Genomic DNA, 23,261 nt, shown 5'->3' with positions numbered 1-23,261 from the left:
GGAAAGAAACTGAAGTAGGGTAAGGCAAAGGAATTTCAACAGGGGCGAATAGTCTATGGTGATTCAATAGGTGGTATGTAACATTTTTTGTCAAGCAAAGTTTCCTAACGTACAGTTTCCATTGGCGATTGGTTAAATATGTCTTACTGTGTCTTATTCCGATGTTTATATACTACTTCTACTACTACTAACAACTCACCGCAGCACCAAGCCGCCTAAGGCCAACACAGCTACGCACGCTCCTCCTCCTTCCCAATCTATTTAAAACCTCCCTTTTTACACCCGCCCACGAAGTTCCCATTTCCTTTAGCCACCTCAACCTTTCTTTTATTATAGCCCTAGAGAGCGGTATTGAACCACATTTTTCGTATAGCCTATTGTTTGAAATATGGTCAGACAGCCGGGTATCCAGAACAATCCTTAAGCAATTTCTCTGGAAAACATCTAGCAAATCTTCATCCGCTTTTCTGAGCGCCCATGCAGGCATCATATTCATAGTATCTTTTACGCCCACATATACCTTTTCTGCTTGTTGTTGTTGTTATTTCGTCTTACTTATTTGTCGAATTAAAGGTATATTTGTTTTAGTATTCTTTGCTAAAATATGCTGATATTATTTGGTGGGGTGGTTGATTGGGGCTGTGCCATTCTAGTGAATGTTAAGATATTTCCCAAATTTCAATGTTTATTTTTCTGGTTACCATGACTGGAAAAGTGTCGGAGTTTCTTGAAAGTCTTTTGATTAAGACTCCAAAAAGTCTTTTCAGTCTTTTCATGTTATTTTAGAAAGTTCAGGCTTCGATTAAATTAATCTGTTTTTTTTGTATCATATTTATCCTTTTCTATTTTTTTTTCAGCCGGTGCAGGAAACGATGAAAACGATGAAGAGTCGAAGGAAAAAGTGGAGAGTGGCATTTTGCCAATGCAAGACCGCAGTTCAGTCTCTGAAGATGAAAGCAAAAAAGGAATTTTCTCAGGTTTTCTGTTTTGATTAAATATCTCAGTGGAAGGTTGGGTCTGATGAGGGGAGAGGAGGAAGGTTTTAGAGAACTCTCTAGTTTTTTTTTTTTTTTTTTTTTTTTTTTTTTTTTTTTTTTTTTTTTTTCAGAAACCTCTCATATTTATTCCGAATGCTATAAAATTTTACATTTCTGAGCTTCGAGAGGAAGGGTGGGAACTAAAGCCCTTTTTCTTCCTCTTGACTGTGTTCGCTTTTGTCTACGTTATATCGCTGTCCTAAAATGTCATCCTATCTAGCTTTAAAACGTTTTTACTAAAAAGAGAGGGGGCAGGAAGTGGAAATTTGTTTTAAAATTAGTGTTTGCTTGCAAGTCCCACTTCCCATCTTTAAAAAGGAAAATTTTAATCTAAATATATTTTAGTGATACTGAAGTAAAACTCTTGGAAATTGTGTAAAATGCACCAACTAGCTGATATTGAGATAGTTTCTAATAATTATTTAAAGATTTAAAAGAAAGATTACTGGACCTCTCTCTCTCTCTCTCTCTCTCTCTCTCTCTCTCTCTCTCTCTCTCTCTCTCTCTCTCTCTCTCTCTCTCTCTCTCTCTCTCTCTCTCTCTCTGTTTCTCTCTATTTCTCTCTTTCTCACTAATTCTTTTGGTAAACTGCTTTACCGGAGTTTGGCTGAATGTTGCTAAACTTATACGTAGATAGCTATGAAACTTAGAGAGGAAAGAAACTAACAAAATGAAAAATAAAATCAAAAAGGGTGAAAAAACGAGGATTATGTCAGCCAGTGGTGAACTATGAAGAAGACAAAATAAGCAAATATTTCGACAAGGACCTCCGCCAAGTCCTCCTCAGTGTCGTCAAAGTCGTCACAGTTTCTTCCAGGAATATTTTTATAATTACCATTTCTGTCACAAGGGGCAGTGGGGGGGGGGGGTATTTGCCGGCCCTAGATCCCCATAGATCTTGAAAATGACCTTTTTTGGAGTATTTTCATTTTAAAAACAAGAAACAACATATTGCCTCCCTAGATACGAAAAAACACTTTGCCCCCCCCCCCCCCACTCCCTACATTTTTATGGATTGACGCTGGTGGTTTCTGTTCAGAAGAGTTCCTTTTCCCACAGTTTATGTCAGATCATCTGAGTCAGGATGAATAGCTTGGAAATTGTCCTTTATGAATTCGACGCTGAAAAATTTAAACATGAAACATTTTTCTTAGTCTTCTTCTAAAAATTCTTGGTTATTTGTCTTAGAGTTTTGTTTTCTTAGTCTGTCCTTACATGTAAAAATACACTGCGAGTATGTTCATCGTTATTTTAAGATGAAACGTTTAATAAAATTAGGGCAGTATGACCTCTTTTTTGTTACTGGAGCAACAGTGTGTATCGATTGTTGTTTACGTATTTCTCTTTTTTCTAATCATACAGAACACAGAAAACTGATAACTTTAATTATCTTTATTTCTATCTGTTTTGCCCCCCCCCCCCACTCACACACACATCGCATTTCTTATATTTCTACCTTCTTTACCAGATACCTTCAATTGTATTTTTGGTCTCTGTTCCTGTGAGTGTTCTTAAATTAGAAAAGATGTGGCAACTTATGATTATTTTCTAGGCCTAAAGTTTCTAATTCTGATTGACAATGAAGATTGTGAAAGTGTGACTAGACAGATTGAGGAAAATGGCGGTTTAATTGTTGATTCGTTCCGTCAAGCTGACCATGTTGTCACCACTTATGGTAATATTTGTTTTCTTACATCTTTATTTAGTTTTACCCTTCTTAAAAAAAAAAATTAATTTCAAAATAACCAATTAAAAGTATCGGGCAATGCGCACAGTTCCCATTAAAAGAACAAAATTTTCTCCAGTCATGGATGGGGCATACGGTGCTGAATTGACGTTTCAGTTCCTGGGCCTTTTTACAGTGACAGGTAACAAGCCTTTCGCCCATCATCGTAGCAGCTGGAATTGAACTCCGTGTTGCGTATGCTAAGAAGAGCATCAATTCACTGTGCTACCACAGGGTTGCCCAGTTCTCAGCGTGTACTTTCTTTTATACTTAAATGCTACTGAAATAAATAAAAGTTCGAATAGGGATAAATCCTTTTATTAGAAAGTGATAATAATATTCACAAAATATGCTGGATGTTTGATCACATGTACAGTGTTATCGAAATATCAAGTGTATTTTGTGAATGTTATTATCTCTGTCTAATAAATGGATTTATCCCTACTCGAACTTTATTTATCGTCATGGAAAGGCATTGTGGTCTTCGAAATTACCTATGCTGCTGAAAGCTTACGGTTATTTTACAGTTCTTCGGGTTTTAGTATCAATTTGTTCCATATTTGAAGTCCGTAACTACTTGATGTATAACCCTTCTTGTATTTTCCGAAACAATTCAATTTTAGGCCATAGGTTGGTAAAAGAAAGGAATGAAATCTAAATTTCAGAACTGTGCCAAACCTTAATTCATGAAATATTATTTTTAAATGTAGTAATTTATAGTTTAAGGAATATGTAAAGCTGATCTGACCTTCTTATCTCTTACTAGGTTGCTAACTACCGCTGCAACCCGGACTTGTTACGGCTGGAGGGCCTTTATCTACATTTGTTTTACATTATATGTCATTACATAATCGGATTGATATTGATTAAAAGCAAGTTTAATTGAGTGTCTGGATTTATATCCTTTCCAAACTCCTTTGCATGGCCGTATCATGGTTGCAGTCATAGTTGCAAACTAGTAAAGAACGAATCGCGGCTCATTGTAACCGAAACTTTAAAAATGTGTTTTAAAAAATGTCCGGGGAGAAAAATTGCCATTTTTATCTGATTCAGCAATTATAATTATTATTTTGGTTAATCATAATAGTAAAAGTTTCTTGCGAAAACAGATTTATAGGAATTTAAAAAAATTGCTGGAAGTTTCTCGAAAATGGTGTCAGACGGGACAAAAGTACATAATTGGAAACTCCAATACCGAAAACCCTATACAGAAAACTTGCAGTCCCCGCCTTGAGCAACAAGGGAAATCATTTTTTTGCATTGGTAGCACTGATGTGTCTTTTGTTTTTTGTTTTTTTCCTTTTAAGTTTTTATAGTGTAACCGTGAAGTGTAGGGTGTCGGGTGTTACGTGGGAGGAGTTTCCATGGGGAAAGGGACATTGCTCTGAAGGGGGTGCCGGATTTCCCAGCATTATTTAGAAAAACGATCAGAAATTAAATGAAAAAAACAACAATTTTTTCAACTGAAAGTAAGGAGCAGTATCAAAACTTAAAACGAACAGAAATTATTACGTATATGATTGGGTTGGGGCCCCCCCCCCCCCTAGTCATTAACTCAATATTTACGCTAAAATTCTTTTTTTGTACTTTCATCAGAGCTATTTTCAGAGTTATTCTAATTAACGGCCTTTGTGATTAAGGGGTTATTCTTATAGAATCGGAATAAAATTTGAACTTTAGCGTGAAAAGCGAGGTATTGACTAGGGGGTGAATTCCCTAATATACGTAATACAAATATACGAATATGGAAGTTCGTTACGTAAGTTAATTCGTAAGTTACGTCAGAACAAAATTTCGAGAAAGCCATTTAGCCAGAAAAAAGTAAAATAATATGCAAATTTCGTTTTGATTATTAATGTACGGTGGTGAGCCAAAATCAAAACCTTGGTTTGTTATCAAATACTTAAGTGCCCGAAAATAGTGAGCCATGTCTTCAAAATATAAAAGACGTACATGATCAAAATCTGACATTTGGCATGAGTAATTTATGTTAAATAAATCTTGGAGAGGAATATACTCAGTAGTTAAAAGACAACGCAGGCGGGCAATAGAAAATCAATACAATTAGCACCAAAAAATAATAAAGTAGAAAATATCCAGCTCTTATCCTAAATAAACCCCGCTACTATGAATAGAAGGATCTTAACACAAAGCCAATGTTCGGAATTTCCAATCAGAGCAAAATCAAACAGTCATAGGCTAGTGAGAAAAACATTCAGGACTTTTGCAAGTTTTTCGCAATGGCAAAAAGATATTTGCCATGCTTAGTTTTGAATAATATATTGTTGTTGTTCACTTGCCGGTACCTTAGAAAATCTTTGACGGTGAACCCGTCAGTCATTACTAAATGAAATTCTGAAATGTAGGAGGAGGTCATACTTTGGCCACATCCTCCATATGCCACAGGGTTTATTCCCAAAAAGAGTGTCGGATACGCACCGCGAGGGGAGGCGTGAAAGAGGTCGACATGCCTTACGATGACAATATGACTGGGACTTGAGAAGTGCAGAGCTGTCTCTTCAACTACGGTGGGGGGAAGAGTCATGGCTACAACTCAGCTCTGAGATGTCTTGTGAGGTCTCATAGACACCCTATGCGCCCTTCCTGGCTCTAAAGGATATCCACCTGTACTTAGTGTAAGTATAAATTAGTTTAGGTATTAGTGTAGGTATAAACTCTCCAATTATTATTTCAAACGCGTCTGGTTTCTGGGAGTTTTTTGCACTTTTGACCACATTAAAAAAAAATCCTACTTTAGATTGTTTCATTTGCTTGCCTCTACTTGCTTAGCAGCTTTGTACAAATACTGACGGGTGCATCGCAAGTTCTACTTATAAACTCGCTTCTCAACTTTAAAATGATGCACAATTTACAAAATGACTTGGTAAAAGTGGGATATAGGAACAAACAATTATCAGGTTTTTACGGTAAACATTTTGCAAATAAAAAATTATTTTGGTATCTTTTTCTCGTTTTAATAATTTGTTTATTTTTATAGTGTGTCATGAATAGATAATCATTATGAAACTATAATACGTTTTTCTCATATAAGTGGGTTCAAAATAGCAATTGGGGAAACAGGGTGGTACCTGAGTTAAGAGTAGCTTAACTAAACATAGTCAAAATTATTCTTGAATGTCGATAAACAGATATATTTATGAAACTGGTTGGAAAGAAAATACAAAGAGAAGGAAATCACTAATTAAGATTAATCACTAACCCATTAATCACTTAATTAAGTAAACACTAACCCAGTCGTTCTCAAACTGTAAGCCAAGGCTACCTAGGGATCTGCGGTGTTCTCATAAAGTCGTCCTGAATAGTTCAGTTAAGCAATTCAATAAATTTGTTGGAATTCTCAGTTCTTGAATTAAAAAAAATGACTTCAGCTTTCAGAAAAAAAAATATAGCTAATGAAAATAAAGATTAATAAAGATGTCATCAACGATTTATTTTTCCCTGATGCACCAGTTTGTAACCTCGAATAAAGTGAATTTGTCTTGCTTTAATATGAAATCGCTTTTTGAATATTGCCTATCACAACTTATCAGATGGTTCGAAAAATGCTTTCAAGCAGATAATATTGAGAAATTTACATGGATTCAATGAATTTGTCTTAATTCAATCAATTCTTTAGAAGAAGAATCTCTTATTGAGTTGGCTTGCGATGACATATTGAAGACGAATTTGGTAGCATGGACTTCACTGATTTTTGGATATCAATAAAAAGAAGAATATCTACTCATTAGTGGTGAAGCTCTACGAATATTAATTCTATTTGCAACATCCTATCTGACTTTTGGCTGTCGCGGCAAATATGATGCAAGATTTACTCAAAAATTAGTTGAACAAGAAATGAGGATAACCATACTCAATTTTATTCTGAGATTTGAGAAGTTGTGTAGTGAACAACAAGCCCACCTCTCCCATTAATAATTTTGATCATGTCAATCACTAAGCGATGTTTGATAAATTGTTTCTAAAATAAAAATTCATGTTGAATTTTTTTTAAACTAACCTAACCATATTAAAGTGTATCTCTTATTGAGTTGGCTTGTGATAACACATTGAAGACAAATTTGGTTGCATTGACTTCACTTGTTTACAACACCAAATTACCAAATTTGCTATCCAAATTTGGGTAACATATCAATAAAAAAAGAATATCTGCTCATTAGTGGTGAAGCTCTACAAATATTAATTCTATCTGCCATGCCCTATCTGACTCTATTTACCACGCCCTATCTGACTGTCTATTTGCCACCCCCCATCTGTCTACTTGCCACGCCCTATCGGGTTTCGTGGCAAATATGAAGTAAGATTCACAATATTCTATTTTATTCTGAGATTTGAGAAGTTGTGTAGTGAACAACAAGTCCACCCCTCCCATTAATAATTTTGATAATGTCAATCACTAATCGATGTTTAATAAATTGTTTCTAAAATAAAAAATCATGTTTAATTTATTTTTAAACTAACCTAACCACATTAAAGTGTACTTGAACTATGTGTCGAACCCTAATTGAATGCATTAGCACTATGACCAGCCGCAGTAGCCAAAACCATGGTGTAACCGTGGTGTAAACCATGGTGTAAAACCAAAAACATTGTGTAACCAAAATCCTGGTCCAATATGGATATTACCGAAATAGTTTACATTAGATATTTTATATTAAGTAAGTAACACTGGGTCTATTTAAAAAATAAAGTATACATCATCGATTCCCTGAAGCAAGCGTTTGCGGGAGAAAACCCTCCTAATAAATCAATGAACTAAAAAAAAAAACAAGATGAAAACGAGAAAAAAAAAAAAAAAAAAATCATAATTAGAGCTCAGCTTACCGGACCCGAAAACCATTGAACCTCCAAACAGGACCCAATAAATTATAATATTTATAATCAGATTCAGCTGCAAATTATCCCAAGAAAAATATTGCCCGTTTTTAAGTTTTCACTGTTAAAAGAATAATTGTGTTGAAAAAGGTTATCTTTCTAATTCTTCAAGGAGGTCAAAATTTAAAAAAAAAAATCTGATGTATGAAGGGAGCTAGTGAAAAATCTGACGTTTTTAAGGAGATACAACTAAGAAAAGATTGAGAACCTCTGCACTAACCTATTGATACACTGAGCTGTGTACAATCCTCTATGGAAGAAGAAAAGTATATATCTCGTATTCCTTTCAGGTATTGACCAGGAACTGCCAAAAGGTGTCAATGCACTGTGGATTGAAGAATGTGTTAATGAAGGCAAATTAATTGAAATAACCGCTCTTCACCGACCATTTGTTGTCGACTTGGATCATAGTCCTTTGGAGGGATGTGTTGTAGTCTTTAGTGGATATAGGCTAACTGAAAGGACTTATCTTGAATGTGTTGCTCTAGCTTTGGGTGCATAGTAAGTTTGCATCAAAGTATAATCACCTACGGAACAAGTACTGACAAAACTCTCCAAAAGTGACCCCGCGTACCTCAGTGCCTCTAGACGCAAAGTGCTGTACTACTTAATCGCTCCGAGCCAAAATACCGAGTGACCAGGATGAATTGTGTAACTACGGGTTTTAGTTGCCAGGTTCGCATAGGTATACAAAGGGTCACTTTTTTTGTGTGGAGAGGATAGGTTTTGTCAGTACTTGTTCCGTAGGTGATTATACTTTGGTTTGCATTAATTTTTTTTCTGAAACTTGTAGCTGGCTGAGAACAGTTTACTCTATTCTTCGCTCTTTATGACGATGCCCATAACAGTAATTTTCGAACATATTTATTTTAAATGAATACTATTTTAGGTATACAAGTTGTTGTCAAATATTACACTTTATGAAAGAAGTTATTCACTCTCAATCAGTATGATAATTTTCATGGTTATTTATTGAAAAGCTAATATAGCTTGTACAATAACGATACTATAATACAATAAAAATTGACACTAAAAATTGAAAAAAAAAATTATCTAAAAAAAAGACAAAGTACCTTTTGGAGGACCGGCATAAAAAAAAAGAAATAAAAACACATTTTGTGGTTGTTCTTTTTGTCTGTCTGTTGTTGTTTTTTTTTTTTTTTTTTTTTTTTTTTTTTTTTTTTTTTTGAATTATGTTCTGTTTTAAACATATTGCTGAGACCAACCTACGTATAAGATTCAAGGGATTTTCTTTTGTGATTAAAGGAGTCAAATATTAATTTCCCCGGCTGTAATCTGTAAAAAATAACAACAAATACTTAGCCAGCAAATTGCCAACTGAAACGCTAACCGGCAACTAGGCGAATAACAACATTAATCATGTGTACTTCACTGTAAACATAACTTATTTACAACCCCTGAAGGTGTGCCACATTTCACAATTACTGTCCCTTTTTGTTCTTTGCATATTCAATATTTTTTCCATTTTTGAAAGGATTGGACTTATGCTTATATATAATGTCACTCATCCTCAGCTATCCCGTATTTTCAGGGTTAGCACGGTGTAACTTATTCGACAACTAATCAAGATCGTTTCAATTATTAAATCTACTAATCTCTGACGTTATTTAAGTCTTGTGGGACGCTAAGGATGAGTAATTGTGTTTGTTGGATGAGTAATCTTGGAATGCTTGAGGAATGCTTGGAAGACTGGCGCTGGGGTAGAATTTATTCTCTGTTCATAAATACTCGCTACCCGCTCGATAGTATCACATCATAGTTTTTACACTAAGGATGCATTCCATGTCGCGATCATAATTACTGATAATTAATTTTTTGTCTAAAAATTATTCCACGTCGTCGAAAAAAAAATGTGCTTTACCCATTAGTAATTTCTGTTTCGCGTTTGTGAAATTATTAATTATTTTTAATTCCAGTCGGGACTTGAATTAAAAATGGGGGGGATATAATAAGTCTTAGCCGAATATAAAGTTGATGGAATTCTTCGCATAGAGCATTATAGTTAATACACTTGAGATTGATGTGTAAGAAAACATTTTGTTTGATATTTCTAACTAATAAAATATATTTAGTATTTTATATTCGCAGTGCAAACCACACTACTTAACTCAAAATGAGTATTAACATACATCAGCCAATATCTTTAGATGTTAGCCAAGTTGTGACTAAAGTTTAACTGAACTTCATTCATTGGGGTAAACTCCAAATTTTGGAGGTGCTCATTTATAACATTTTAAATGTGGAGCTCTTTCCTAGACCTAGGCCTATCTTGGAAAGAAGATGTTAGGCGAAGTTAGGCTATTTTATAAGCCTAATATAGTATATTTTGAGTTTTTTACATTATTTAGCTTGGTACACGGTGAACATACTACTCAATATATGGGTTACTTGAATTGATTTGACTGTAGGACACCTTTCGTCTTTAATTCGTTCATTCAAAGTCTTAATTCATCAAGACTTTGAATGAACTTTGTCAATGAACTCTCTCTCAAAATAATCTAGTGAATAAATCCAGAAGTTCATTATTTCGTGAATGACCCGAAAAGTTATTAATTTTGTTGTGTATAAATATGCTAGTTTCAATTTTATTATTCGTATTTTAGTATTTCTACTCAAGACGGTTTTAATACATCAAGATTTGAATGAACTTTGTCAATGGACTCTCTCTGAAAATAATCTAGTGAATAAATCCGGAAGTTCATTATTTTGTGAATGACCCGAAAAGTTATTAATTTTGTTGTGTATAAATATGCTAGTTTCAATTTTATTATTCGTATTTTAGTATTTCTACTTAAGACGGTCGCTTGATATGTGATCGACATATTTTCACTTTTGTACTTTTTTTCACTGTCTCAATAAATAGATGTATCCCCATTTGAAAGCTTATTTGCTTTCGTCTTTAAGGAACTTTTAGCAATGTTTTGAACTTTCAAAATACACGCCTAAATGGGACGTTTCCCGTCCAAACCGTAATTATTGATGATTAAACATAGAAAGCGTCCCGATGCCACGATTCTTATCATCATTAATTATTATCACTCTACGTGGAATGCACCCTAAATCTTCAGACGCGCATCCAGGATTTTTGTTCGGGGTGGGGGGGGGGGGGGTTACTAATTTTTTTTTCTAGGGGGGGGGGGGAGTTTACACAAAAAAACGAAAAACGCGTACAAAATTTGTTTATGTCCATTTTTGTTACGTTTTTACGAGTCAAACAAACATTTCGGGGGGGGGGGGTTGAAACCGGGTACCCCCCCCCCCCTGCATACGGCCTTGTAAATCTTACTGGCATTGTTTGGTGAAATAAGCTCAATATTTTGACCATCTTGAAGTTAAAATCTATAGAAATCGATTGTTGCTTCTAGCTGATCGGGGATAAGCCGCCGCGTAATATGTTTGTCATGAAAGAGTGACTTAGTATCTTATATTTAAACCTCAGATACATACGGCTGTATATTGAGAAATGCTTTACTGCAGAGCTTACGAGGGAGTAAGAGAAGAGAGGGGATCCCTGAAATTGGGCTGGGATGAGGCTATAAAGTAGATTTGAAACACTAGGGGACTTCTTGGGAGCTGGCCATAGCAGAGTTTCTGAACAGGCAGAATAGAAAAAGATGGTCAGTGCCACTGCGATGGTCAGAAAAAAATTATGTATAGGAAAAAGTACACAGAACAGTATAAGAAGACTAATCTTGTAAAAAAAAAAAATCTTTCTTGAATTGTGAGAACCGCCTCTTTGTTGCTCGTTGTTTTTTGTTTTTTGTTTTTTTTTCTTAGAGGATCAGGACCAAATCTTTCCAACCCTTCTCCTCTGCTTCCATTTATATTTTGCGAATGCATACCTTTTTATATCGAACTTTTTTTAAGTGTCGAGGAGAAATTCAGTCGTCGAGACATTCCTGATAAAAACGTTCGAGCAGCCACACATTTAATTTGTAATTTGCCAGTTGGAGAAAAGTATAATGCGTCCAATAAATGGCATGTGAAAGCTGTCACAGGAAAATGGATTTTAACCTGTTTGTTCGAAAAAAAGCGAGTCAGTGAAGATATGCACTTAACCAAAGATGCAGTCGAAGGTAAGCTAACAGAACTACTACTAATAATAATAACAATAACTTACTGCGGCACCAAGCTGCCTAAGGCCAGCATAGCTGCGCACGCTCCTCATCCTCCCAATCTTTTCAACTATAAACATTAATTAGATTTGCGTTGTCTTGGCAGTGTTAAGTGCTGCAGTGACTTCTGATTTGCTTTGCTTATTAAGTTGTTGCGGGGGCGAGACCAAAATTTTCTTCCCTGCCGCTAATTTTGTATCAGCTCTGTAGTTGTCAGGTCCCCAAATTTTAGCAAACGTTTAAAATTGTGTATTCTAAGAAAGTTTCTTTCTTCGAGGACAATGATGACATGCTCCTCTAAGACGGTCTCAAAATACTCTGTTTTTTCTTGAAACCAACCTTATTCTCTATTTTATGACACCAATCAATGCTCTTTTTTTTAAGAATGCTCCATGTACACAAGCTAATCCTTTATTACTTTGACCCGAAACATAAAACTGACCTAACTCTACATTATGTTTCTAAAAATCCAGTAGGTGCTATATATTATTATGTATATTATTATATTATTATTATTATTATTATATAATATTATATATATTATATATAATATTATATAATATTATTCTTATAATATATTATTATAATAATATTATTATATTATATATATTATTTTATTATTATATATATATATATATTAATATATTATTATATCTCAAAATTTAGTATTTTTTATTCTGTAATTAGTTTCCAATGAATTTGATAATAAAGGCATTTTGGTTTTGTTTTTATCAAGGAAACACCCACAGAAACACTTTACTAATGATTATGCAACCTCGTGCATGAATACAACATCTTTCGACCCCCTGGCTGCACATCGAGAACGACTTGCACAAGCTTATAACCCTTTGCCCCTGAATATACACATGATGCCCGATTTTGATTACGATTCACTGCGTCATAAATACTATTTTTTATTCTTAAATGCATAAGTCAGGATGAGACACCTAGCGGAAATATCTAAACCCTCCCGCCTAAAGATTAGAGTGCCTATTGATTATTGCTTTCAACTCACTCTCCGTTTAGAGAAGTCCCTAACAGCGAAGTTTTTAAGCCTGGTATTACCCGGCCGTAAAGTCTAAAGGTTTCTTGGACAAAGTCCCCTCGTATGTAAAAGGTAAAAAAAAAAATATGTACCTCATATGTACCTACCGAATAAATCTCAAGTGAATCATGCGAAAAATAGGGAGACCCATAAGTAGTGCGCGCTCGAAAGTCTCCCTAAGCCAAGGTACTTGCTCCGTGAGGCGCAAGAAGATATTAGCACTTCCTTGCAAAGGTGTGAAGGGGGCATACGTCTCTGAAAATAATCATTTTCGTGTTGTTATATACCTGAAGCACTTGTCTTTTAGGTTCTAAAACCATCAGGGGAAAACTATGCTTGTATTTTTGCTGAAATATTTAGCAGTTGGAGGGACAGTGGTGTTGGAGGGGTCACAGGCTTACTAATTCTTGGAATAATAATGATCTGAAATCCTTGGGTTGCCCCGCTTCAAACAAAGTGCAATGTGCCTATCTTTATGCAAAAAACTGATGGTTGACCACTAGCCCATGCTGCTTCTTTAATCATTCAGATTGAAGAGCTGTACATGATTCAGTTGTAGAAGAAGATTCAACCTTTCTGCTTGAACAGCTGGTGAAAGAACGAAGGAGAGGGGGTTTGGAGGGACCACGGGCCCATATTGGAACTCTGCTTTTACTGCTTAAGAATCCTTCTATGATTTTGGTTAAAAAGAGGTGTCATATACATACCTTTCTTCTAAAAGATTGTTTGAGGATTGGTGGCTTTGAAGGGGGTTTGGTGTTGCACTGAATCAAGACCTACTCGATTTTACAAAGAGCCAATATCACGCTAATACAGCATTTTCTTGGAAATATATCAGGATTTTTTGTTTTCTTTCTGTAATAAAACTCGTGTCAGATTCAAGTATAGATCGAAAGCAAGGTCGTAAAATTGTATCCTCAGAAGAGGAAATGAAGATTCTTCCAAGTAAGAACTTCCGAGCATCAACTTCTTGCTGAGACAAGCATTTTTATTTCGTTCTTAGAGCAGAAGCATTCTAGAATTATGCCTTGATGGGTGCCAAAAATTTTAAAATGTGAAACTCCTTAAACGTAATATTTTTTCTACTTTTGAATTATACATCCTAAACACCAGATTAATTTTTGCTTATTCAATATTTCCGTCTTTTTGAATTTTTGAAACATTATTGAAACATTTCGTGTAAATTTTTATAATTTATTTCTTGACAATTTAAAAATTCAAGTAGCTAGTTATTTTGTAAGCTTTGCAATAATTAATTATTTTGCACAAAATTCTTTTTTTTATTAGGATCAGCTTTTTTTAACCGGGTTTCGGGTTTTGCACCAGAAACCCGGCTATAATAGTTTATGAAACAAATTTAGGCTATATATTTCCACATTAGGGGGTGGGGGTAAAGCATAGCATATATTAAATACGTAACCTAATCTAACCTAACCAAGGTACCTTTCCCTCCCCCCCCCTAAACCCCAAAAAATAGCAGTTTAAATATTGTAATTTCAATGAGAAACCACGCTGCTTTGCGATCAATTTACATAGTAATTACCCGCTTTACGGGTCTCCATGCTAAATTGCTATAGAGTCTATAGCGGTGTGTACCATTAAGCGCAACAGTACCTAAATTTCTAACTACACTTCAAAACTTACACCGGTAGACGAGATGGAACATTGAACTTGGTTAAACATTTTCGGAATTTTACAGCCAAAACTTTTTTTTTTTCATTAAAGCATGGGATATTTTTGGAATTTAAATCCAAATGAAAATTCCAGTAGGCTATATGAGATAATTTTCTTCTGTTCTTTGGACTGAATACCCTTAAAACTTGTGCTTTGTTTAAATAATAGCTAAGGTAAGTAAAACGTGATTCGTAGCAAATTTCATCATAAAAAGGAAACAAAGGAAGAGGAAACAAACTTTTCTTAATGCAGCTTTCCCATATTCATTTCTTCTATGATCTATCATCTCAATGCTGGCATTTTGAGTCTTGGTTCATCATGTAATTCGACCTTCAATTAACTCAATCCTATTAAACTCAACCCATGTAACTCAACCCTCACTGACTCAAACCTAACCTGTTGCAGGGTTGAATGGTGAGGTGAACGGGATTGACTTGAATTGAGCTCAATATTTCTTTTTAGGTGAAAACATATTTGATATCCTTGATAAGCCCCAGACAACCCCAGTCACTCCTAGATCTCATAACAATTGGGGCTTCGACCCGTCTGCAATCAAAACTCCTGAAACGCTGGACCCTCCTGCTGGTCATGGATTTCAGCTTACTCCAAAAGCCCCAATGTCACTAAGGGATCAGGTGCTGAAAGCTGATAGGTACCACTCTTTTCGACTTGCTGGTAGATTAAAAGAGGCGGAAAAGTATCACGGTCATATTCCCTTCTCGTTGACTGACAAAGAAAAGGTATCTTTGAATAATTCCTTTTTTTCTCTCTTTTTATACATATTATTGTGCAATTTATGTGAATGTAATTTCGACTAGTTTTTAAATTAATAAAGGCTGAAAAGTTTATATTTTTCTTATTGTTGAGCTATCAAGTTCTTTTTTATTATTATTATTATTATTATAAAGTGATGTAGCCTATCTGTTACCGATAGGCTACAATTTTAATGGTACTATCTTGTTTCTATTATATTTATCATTAATTTATCAATAACATTTATTACGTTTATCATATAATTTATATTATTAATTAATTTCAATAAAATTATCTTTAATTGCAATTATAATTGATAATTATCGATAAACTGCCGCCGGTTATTGTTTTGACTTTTAGCTGCTGAAAGAAGGATCACTAATAACATCTACTTTGGGGTAATTGATATTATAGAGCGATTTTTTTTTTTTCTTTTTTTTTCTTTTTTTGCCTGGAAAATGGGAATTTTTGAAATTTACGGTTCATATCCTTTACAATTATATCTTTTCTTGAGTTATATATCTCTCTTGCTTTCATAATTGTACAAAATAGTGATTGTATCTTCTTTCTTTTGTACAAATATTTAATTATTTCCTTCTTCTTCCAGATATATACAAATATTCTGTTATCCTATGGTTTTAATTTGTCAACGAAAGACAACAATTGTTGTATCATTCCATAGCTGAAAAAACCAACAAAGAGATAAAAAACTCAATGAAAAAATGACAAACGAGACTGCGGCCAGTAGAGAAAAAGAGAAAAAGCTAAAATAATGCGGATATTTCGCCTGTATCAAGCTAGGCGTCTTCAGCACAAGAGAAACACAAAAAGAACAAGATAAAAAACCAAATTAAAACTAAAACAAATAAAACCACCACCAATAAAATACAATTGGTGCAACTTATCCACGTAGGGAAAGGGAAAACTATTAGAGTTGCTTTGGTGTTCTCATCTGAAATTATGTAAAATTTTATTGATAAAAATAATTGGATAAGAATAATGAGAAAGATGGATTTTGGTGTGGTTCTAAAGCTGGTGAAATTTCTGAGACTACGGTTGAACCATACCAAGGCCGAGCCCTGAGGGGGGGAGGGGTCAGGGGGGTTTGATCCTCCCCCCGGAAATATTTATCTGACTCGTAAAAATGTAACAAAAATCGATATAAACAAATTTTGTATGTGTTTTTTGAGGTTTTTTGTGTAACCCCCCCCCCTCCCAGCTGAATTTTTTTGGTAAAACCCCCTCCGAAAAAAAAAATACTGGGTACGGCCTTGACCCATGCAGCACTTTTTCTGTAGGCTTGCAGATTGTATTTATCTATTTGCTTGTTATACATTAAGTAATGTTGATTCGTGTTTTCTTGGTTTTCTATGGTCCTTGTTGGCTCTTGTACAATTAAATTGTTATTATTAAAATCATGCTTTCAATGAACGGTGGAAATTAGAGGTTTTTCTGTGATATTGGCCTTCCATGTTAACCATTTTCAAATTGAAATCTTGCGATCAAAAACCATAAACTATAATACTCATAATCAAAAGTCATTTACTTCGTACCTCTAATCACTACAAGTTTTGCTATGAGCCATTTATTAGCAGATATAGCGTCGACGTTGCTTCTTATATATTCACAGGTGCTTTGAAATTCTACGTTTTGAGTGAGCAATTTTAGGTCTTATGCAATTTACAATTACAGATGGAAAAAAAAATGCGTTAACACCCCTATAGACACAGATAAGTTCGCTATTTTCTCATCTGGGGGAATTCGTGTGATCGCACTGCCATCTAAATGTCCCAACTTCTTTACTTATACATTACTTCAACATATATTCAAGGTTTTATAGTCTGTGTACAAGGCCATAACCAGGATTTTTTTCGGGGGAGGGGGTTTACCCAAAGATTTTTTTTTCGGGGGGGGGGGGGGATTTTACACAAAAAGCCTCAAAAACGCATAAAAAATCTGTTTATATCCGTTTTTGTTGCCTTTTTATGAGTCAGACAAATATTTCGGGGGGGGGGGTCAAACCCCTCTACCTCCCACCCCCCGTTTGGGTACGGCCTTTTCAATGGTTCAAGGTCGAGCTATGAAAGGATTTTATTACTCAGGAACTCCGTCTCCTTATTGGTGATTTCTATCTTATTTTTATAGCTTCTTGTTAGTTTTTCTAATCATATTAAGTTCTCCCGCTTGAAATTATGGCGTTTTATGGTGAATTATGGTTAACTTAAATTCTTTTGTCGAAAATATATTAGAAGAACCATTATTTTATTAACCTTACGATAGCGATGAGGAAAGAGCTGCGCCTGCTACTTTGTCATGCTCAGGTTCAATTCCGCGTGTCGTAAGGAATTTCATGCACTGTTGGGGATTTCTCTAATTTTTTTCTTTTTAGATTGTGAAATTTTATAGAATGTTGGTCGAGAAATTCCTCTTTTAGAAATTTATTTTGCAAAAAAGTTATTCGGGTATGTCAAAATTTATTTATTTGTTATTCTCAGTTTCATAGACACCAAATTGGTGATAAAAAAGTATTTTTCAACAATACTTAAAAACTGGAGTGTCAATTGAGGAGAGAAAGTTGCCTCCTTGACCTTTGTCCCCCCCCCCCCTTACCCCTTGAATAATTTTTTTTTCAATTTAAAATTATTCAATGAAACATATATTTATTTGCGCTTTCATAAAAGAAAAAAAAAGTTTGCAAACTTGCCAATTATGTTGCCAATTTTAGCAATTAGCCATTTTGTCTTTAACTTTTGATTTAAATTTCAAAAGCGTTTAAATATCAACTGTAGGAAAGTTGTAGATGTAGTTTTAGATTTTTTGCTTCTTTGGAAAATACCAAATTGTCAAATATTTAAACTGATTTCTCCAAAATACGCTCGCTTACACACCTTGGGATCCTGACCATCGAAGAATCATATTTTAAAAAGTATTTTTTAGTTTTTAGTGTCAAAATACTTTACTGACTTTTAACTTCGTACAGTCACAAGGATGCTCCCCAAAAATAAGGATTAATCCAAAGAAACTCCAACAAAAGATCTCCAATAGCTTTTTAAGAACCCAATTTAACTAAGTACATTCTAAAATACATCTTCAAGCGCATCAGAAAGCAAAAAAAAAAAAACTTGAATATTGTTTCTGTAAAATGTGATTGAGGCATTAAAATTGAAATCAGCAACAGATCTTCTTTTTGGATTTTTCCATACCTTGTTATATGAGCTATTTTCAATTGGCTTCTGAACCGTTCATTTGTATGTACCAAAAACAAATATCTACCAATAATAGAATCAAAATGAACATTTGTACTACACTTTCAACTAAGGTTTGAGCAATAGCTAAGTGGATAAAAATATGCTTTCAGTATATGAACACAAAGCAAGAAAACTATTTAAAAGAAGCAAAAAATTATTGTTTTTCACTGGTTAAGGTACAATTAAAAATACACAATGCTAAAGAAATACAGAAAAAAAAAAATTCAAGTCATGAAAATGAAAATAGCGGAAATGCAAATCACTGTGATATCGGTATCTGTCAGAGGAAGCTGACACGACATTCAGATTGAAATACCGAAGGCAGCTGATATAACCTATTCACAGACCCAAGTGAGCAAATATAAACAAGGGTTGATTTTGAAGTATGAAACCCTTAATGCACTAAGGACAGTGAAAATAATGTTTCTTGTTTGGATTGGTTAAGGTTTATATTCCTGTACAAGACTGTGACATGCTTTTTTCTGCAATCATGCGGTTTTAATGTCTTAACGCAATACGAAAATATTGCCGTCTTTCTTTTGTTCTGACAATTCACTCTTTGCCCCCTCCAGAGAAGTTCCAGTTTCCTCTAAACCCTTTTTTACGACATCTTTCCGTCCCATTTGGGGACGACCTGCTTTTCCCTTGGTCCTAGATGGTTAAGTTTTAATTCTTTGTAATCATTTTGTAATTCTTTGTATCATAAAAGTTTAAACTATATGGTTGGTAAAATATCACCTTCTATATCCTTCACTTTACGGGACCCCCCTCCCTCGGGTTATGAAACTGTACCTGAGATAAAAAATTTATTCCCCCAGCCTTGCTGCAAATGTTGCCATCCCAACTATATCGGTAAAAACAAACGCACGTAAAAGAAAATAGTCTGATTCCCCTGAGTTAACCCTAGAATACTAAAGAGTGGTACTAAGGAACATTAATATTGAAGGTGGGTACATTATTATTCCTGACCTTTGACATCGACGATCTTGGATGCTTAATCAACATTTTTATGTTTATTCAGTATGTTTATTGAAAATGATTGGAATAAAAATCCGACAAAAGAAACCGACAATTCTCTTCCAAATCGCTGGTTTTCCAATTTCTTCTGGCTATTTTTGGACGTACCCTAGACACAATAACGATTGCTGTTCCCTAAAAAATGGATTCCAGCCAGAGGCACAGTGACGATTGGTTTTGCGGTACCTACTAAGTGGGCAGAACCGGCAGTTTGGCCTCTTGCCCTCCCCTAAGGCTGTTGTCTTATGAACATTACATTTTAGAATTACATCTCTTGATTCATTGTAATTTCGATTAGGCTAAATTAATAAAATAATCACATTAGTTATTACGCTTTATTTGAAGTAAGAAAATCTATAGGCTATTATCACAATCTTATACCAAGAAGTATTAAATGTTTTGAGATTCAGCTTTATCCATCTATAGAATTATATTTTTTTGAATATGCAGTTCTTTGTTTACATTGGAAAATACTTGAAAATTGATTGAAAGTCGTCAAAAACAAACTCTAACCAAAAGACAAATCTTAGAAAATTGCGGTTTTGGGAATAAATAGACCTAAGATGGGTCTAGGTGGGGAGGCTCTATTTTTAGGGTCTAGGTGAGGAGGGATTATTTTTAGGGTCTAGGTGGGGAGGCACTATTTTTAGGGTCTAGGTGGGGAGGCACTATTTTTAGGGTCTAGGTGGGGAGGCACTATTTTTAGGGTCTAGGTGGGGAGGCACTATTTTTGTTTTGGTGTTCCTTGCCACTAAAAAAAGAACAGTCGTCATCTCAGAAGGCCACCTAACAAGGTTATGTATATATCACTTATCACCTTATTTATCATAGGCAGCGCGCTAGCGCTGCCTAAGTAAAGAGCGATGTGGGCACAATGTGTCTTTTTTTTTTTTTTTGTTCTCCACACCCGGGCACTTCGTATCGAAGGAGTTGTCGTAGAAACTTCGAAAAGGGCTCTTTCGATTGGAAATTGGTGTGGCTTGTGCCCTTTTTAATCGTCGAAAGTGATTGGAGGGCAACTAACCCCCCCCCCCCCCAAGGCCCACATTTCCCCCAAACACATCCAATCAAAATTTTGAGATAGCCATTTTGTTCAGCCTAGTTGCTTTCCTGATAGAAAATATGTTTTTGAGGAGGACACTCCCCCACAACCCTCAGAGCAAGGGTTTTAAGTTATGCCCATGGGGCATATAAGGTTTCTATAGAAGGCGTTGTCGTAGAAACTTCAAAAGAAACACATTAGATTGGAAATGCAAAGGGCTAGTACCCTTTTTAATAGTCGAAAGTGATTGGAGGGCAACTAGCCCTCCCCCCGCCCATCATTCCCCCAAACACATCCAATCAAAATTTTGAGATAACCACTTTGTTCAGCGTAAATGATTTCTAGATAGAAAATATGTTTTTGAGGAGTACACTCCCCCACAACCCTCAGGGCAAGGGTTTTAAGTTATGCCCTAGGGGTATATAAGGTTTTTATAGAAGGCGTTGTCGTAGGAACTTCAAAAAATGCTCATTCGATTGCAAATTCAAAAAGCTAGTGCCCTTTTTAATAGTCGAAAGTGGTTGGAAGGCAACTAGCCCCCCCCCCCACGCCCATCATTTTCCTGAACACATCCTATCAAAATTTTGAGATAGCCATTTTTTTCAGCGTAGTTGATTTCCAGATAGAAAGTATGTTTATGAGGACGAAACTCCCCCACCACCCTCAGGGCACGGATTTTAAGTTTTGCCCTGGAGGCATATAAAGTTTTTAAGACGGTGCTGCCGTGGGAACTTCTAAAAAGCTCATTCAATTAGAAATTCAAAGGGCTAGTGCACTTTTTAATAGACAAAAGTGATTGAAGGGCAACTAGATGCCCTGGGGGCATTTAAGGTTTTTATTAAAAGCGCTGTCGTAGAAACTTGAAAAGGGATTCATTCGATTGGAAGTTCAAAGGAATAGTGGTTTTTTTAATCGTTGAAAGTGATTTGAGAGCAACTAACCCCCCTCTCACGCCCAACTTTTCCCCAAACACATCCAATCCAAATTTTTTAGATAGCCATTTTACTCAACGTAGTTGAAAGTTTTGGAAATCAGGTCTTTAAGGATGAGAACCCCTCTCCCACAGCCCTCAGGGCAAGGGTTGTAAGTTATGCCTTTGGGGCATATAAATTTTTATTGAAAGCGTTGTCGTAGAAACTTCAAATGGGCTCATTCAATTGAAAGTTGAAAGGGCTAGTGCCTTTTTTAATAGTTGAAAGTGATTGGATAACGACTAACGCCCCTCTCACTCCCACCATTTTCCTAAACACATCGAATTAAAATTTTGAGATATCCATTTTGTTCAACGTAGTTGAAAGTTCTGGTAGTTAGGTCTTTTAGGATGATAACCCCATCAGAGCCCTCAGTGCAAGGGTTGTAAGTTATGCCCTGGGGCATATAAAGTTTTTATTGAAAGCGCTGTCGTAGGAACTTCAAAAGAGCTCATTCAATTGGAAATGAGAGGGCTACTGCCTTTTTTAACAGTTGAAAGTGATTGGATAGCGACTAACGCCCCTCTCACGCCCACTATTTTCCTAAACACATCCAATAAACATTTTTAGACATCTATTTTGTTCAACGTCGTTGAACGTTCTAAAAGTTAGGCCTTATAGGAAGATGACCCTATCAAAGCTTTCAGTGCACGTGTTCTCAGTGCTCTCAGTGCAAATTATGCCCTGGGGGCATATAAGGTTTACATGGAAAGTTGTTGCATAAATCATAGGCAGCGCGATGGCACTGCTTATGGAGAGAACATAGACAATCAAGAACGAGACAAGAAAACGAGTACTAAGTAAAGAGAAGGACACAACACTTTCCACCAGTCCTCAGGGCAAGGGTTTTAAGTTATGCCCTGGGGGCATATAAGAACGATGTGAGCATAATGTATTATTTATTAATTTTTTTATTAATTATTTATTAATTATTAATATATATTAATATATTAATATATATTAATATATTTATTTATTAATTATTATTTATTAATTTTTCCTTTAGAGCAAGGCACTTCGTATCGAAGAAGTTGTCGTAGAAACTTCGAAAAGCGCTCATTCAATTGGAAGTGGCTTGTGCCCTTTTTAATAGACGAAAGTGATTGGAAGTTGACCAACACCCCTTCCACGCCCACCATTTCCCAAAACACATCCAATCAAAATTTTGAGATGGCCATTTTGTTCAGCGTAGTTGATTTCCAGATAGAAATTATGTTTTAGGACAGTCCCCCTTAAGGCAAGCCCTTAGGGCAGGGGTTGCAAGTTATGCCCTGGGGGCATATAAGGTTTTTTTATAGAAGGCTTTGTCGTAGAAACTTTAAAAAAGGCTCATTCGATTGGAAGTCGAAAGGGCTAGTGCCCTTTTAAATAGTCAAAAATGATTAGAGGGCAACTATCCCGCCTCTAATGCCCACCTTTTCCCCAAACACATCTAATCAAAACTTAGAGATAACCATTTTATTCAACGTAGTTTTAATTTCTGGAAATGTGGTCTTTGAGTATGAAACCCCCCCCCCCCCCTCCCAGCCCTCAGGGCAAGGGTTGTAACTTATTCCCATAGGACATGTAAGGTTCTTATATAACGCGTTGTCGTAGAACCTTCAAAAAGTTCTTATTCGATTGGAAATTGAAATGGCTAGTGCCCGGTTTAACTAACCTCCCTCTCATGCCCATCTTTTCTCCAAACACATCCAATCAATATTTTAGACAGCCATTTTG

General features: G+C 35.4%; 1 protein-coding gene across 1 annotated transcript in view; it reads left to right on the top strand.

The window, feature by feature from the left end:
- mus101 (mutagen-sensitive 101) overlaps window positions 1–23,261 on the top strand; it is a 224,216-nt gene that overhangs the window by 103,274 nt on the left and 97,681 nt on the right. Inside the window, exons 10-14 of the mRNA XM_089087479.1 lie at window positions 858–977; window positions 2,590–2,712; window positions 7,947–8,157; window positions 11,545–11,753; window positions 14,974–15,251. Of these exons, the coding sequence (XP_088943605.1) occupies window positions 858–977; window positions 2,590–2,712; window positions 7,947–8,157; window positions 11,545–11,753; window positions 14,974–15,251 (941 nt within the window). The remainder of the gene's footprint in view (window positions 1–857; window positions 978–2,589; window positions 2,713–7,946; window positions 8,158–11,544; window positions 11,754–14,973; window positions 15,252–23,261) is intronic.

Source organism: Artemia sp. Qi Xiang Cuo, chromosome 4 (genome assembly GCF_049724085.1).
Source record: "Artemia sp. Qi Xiang Cuo chromosome 4, ASM4972408v1, whole genome shotgun sequence".
Taxonomy (NCBI): Eukaryota; Metazoa; Arthropoda; class Branchiopoda; order Anostraca; family Artemiidae; genus Artemia; species Artemia sp. Qi Xiang Cuo.
The sequence above is the reverse complement of the archived record's forward strand: the minus strand, read 5'-3'. Positions and strand labels throughout refer to the sequence as shown.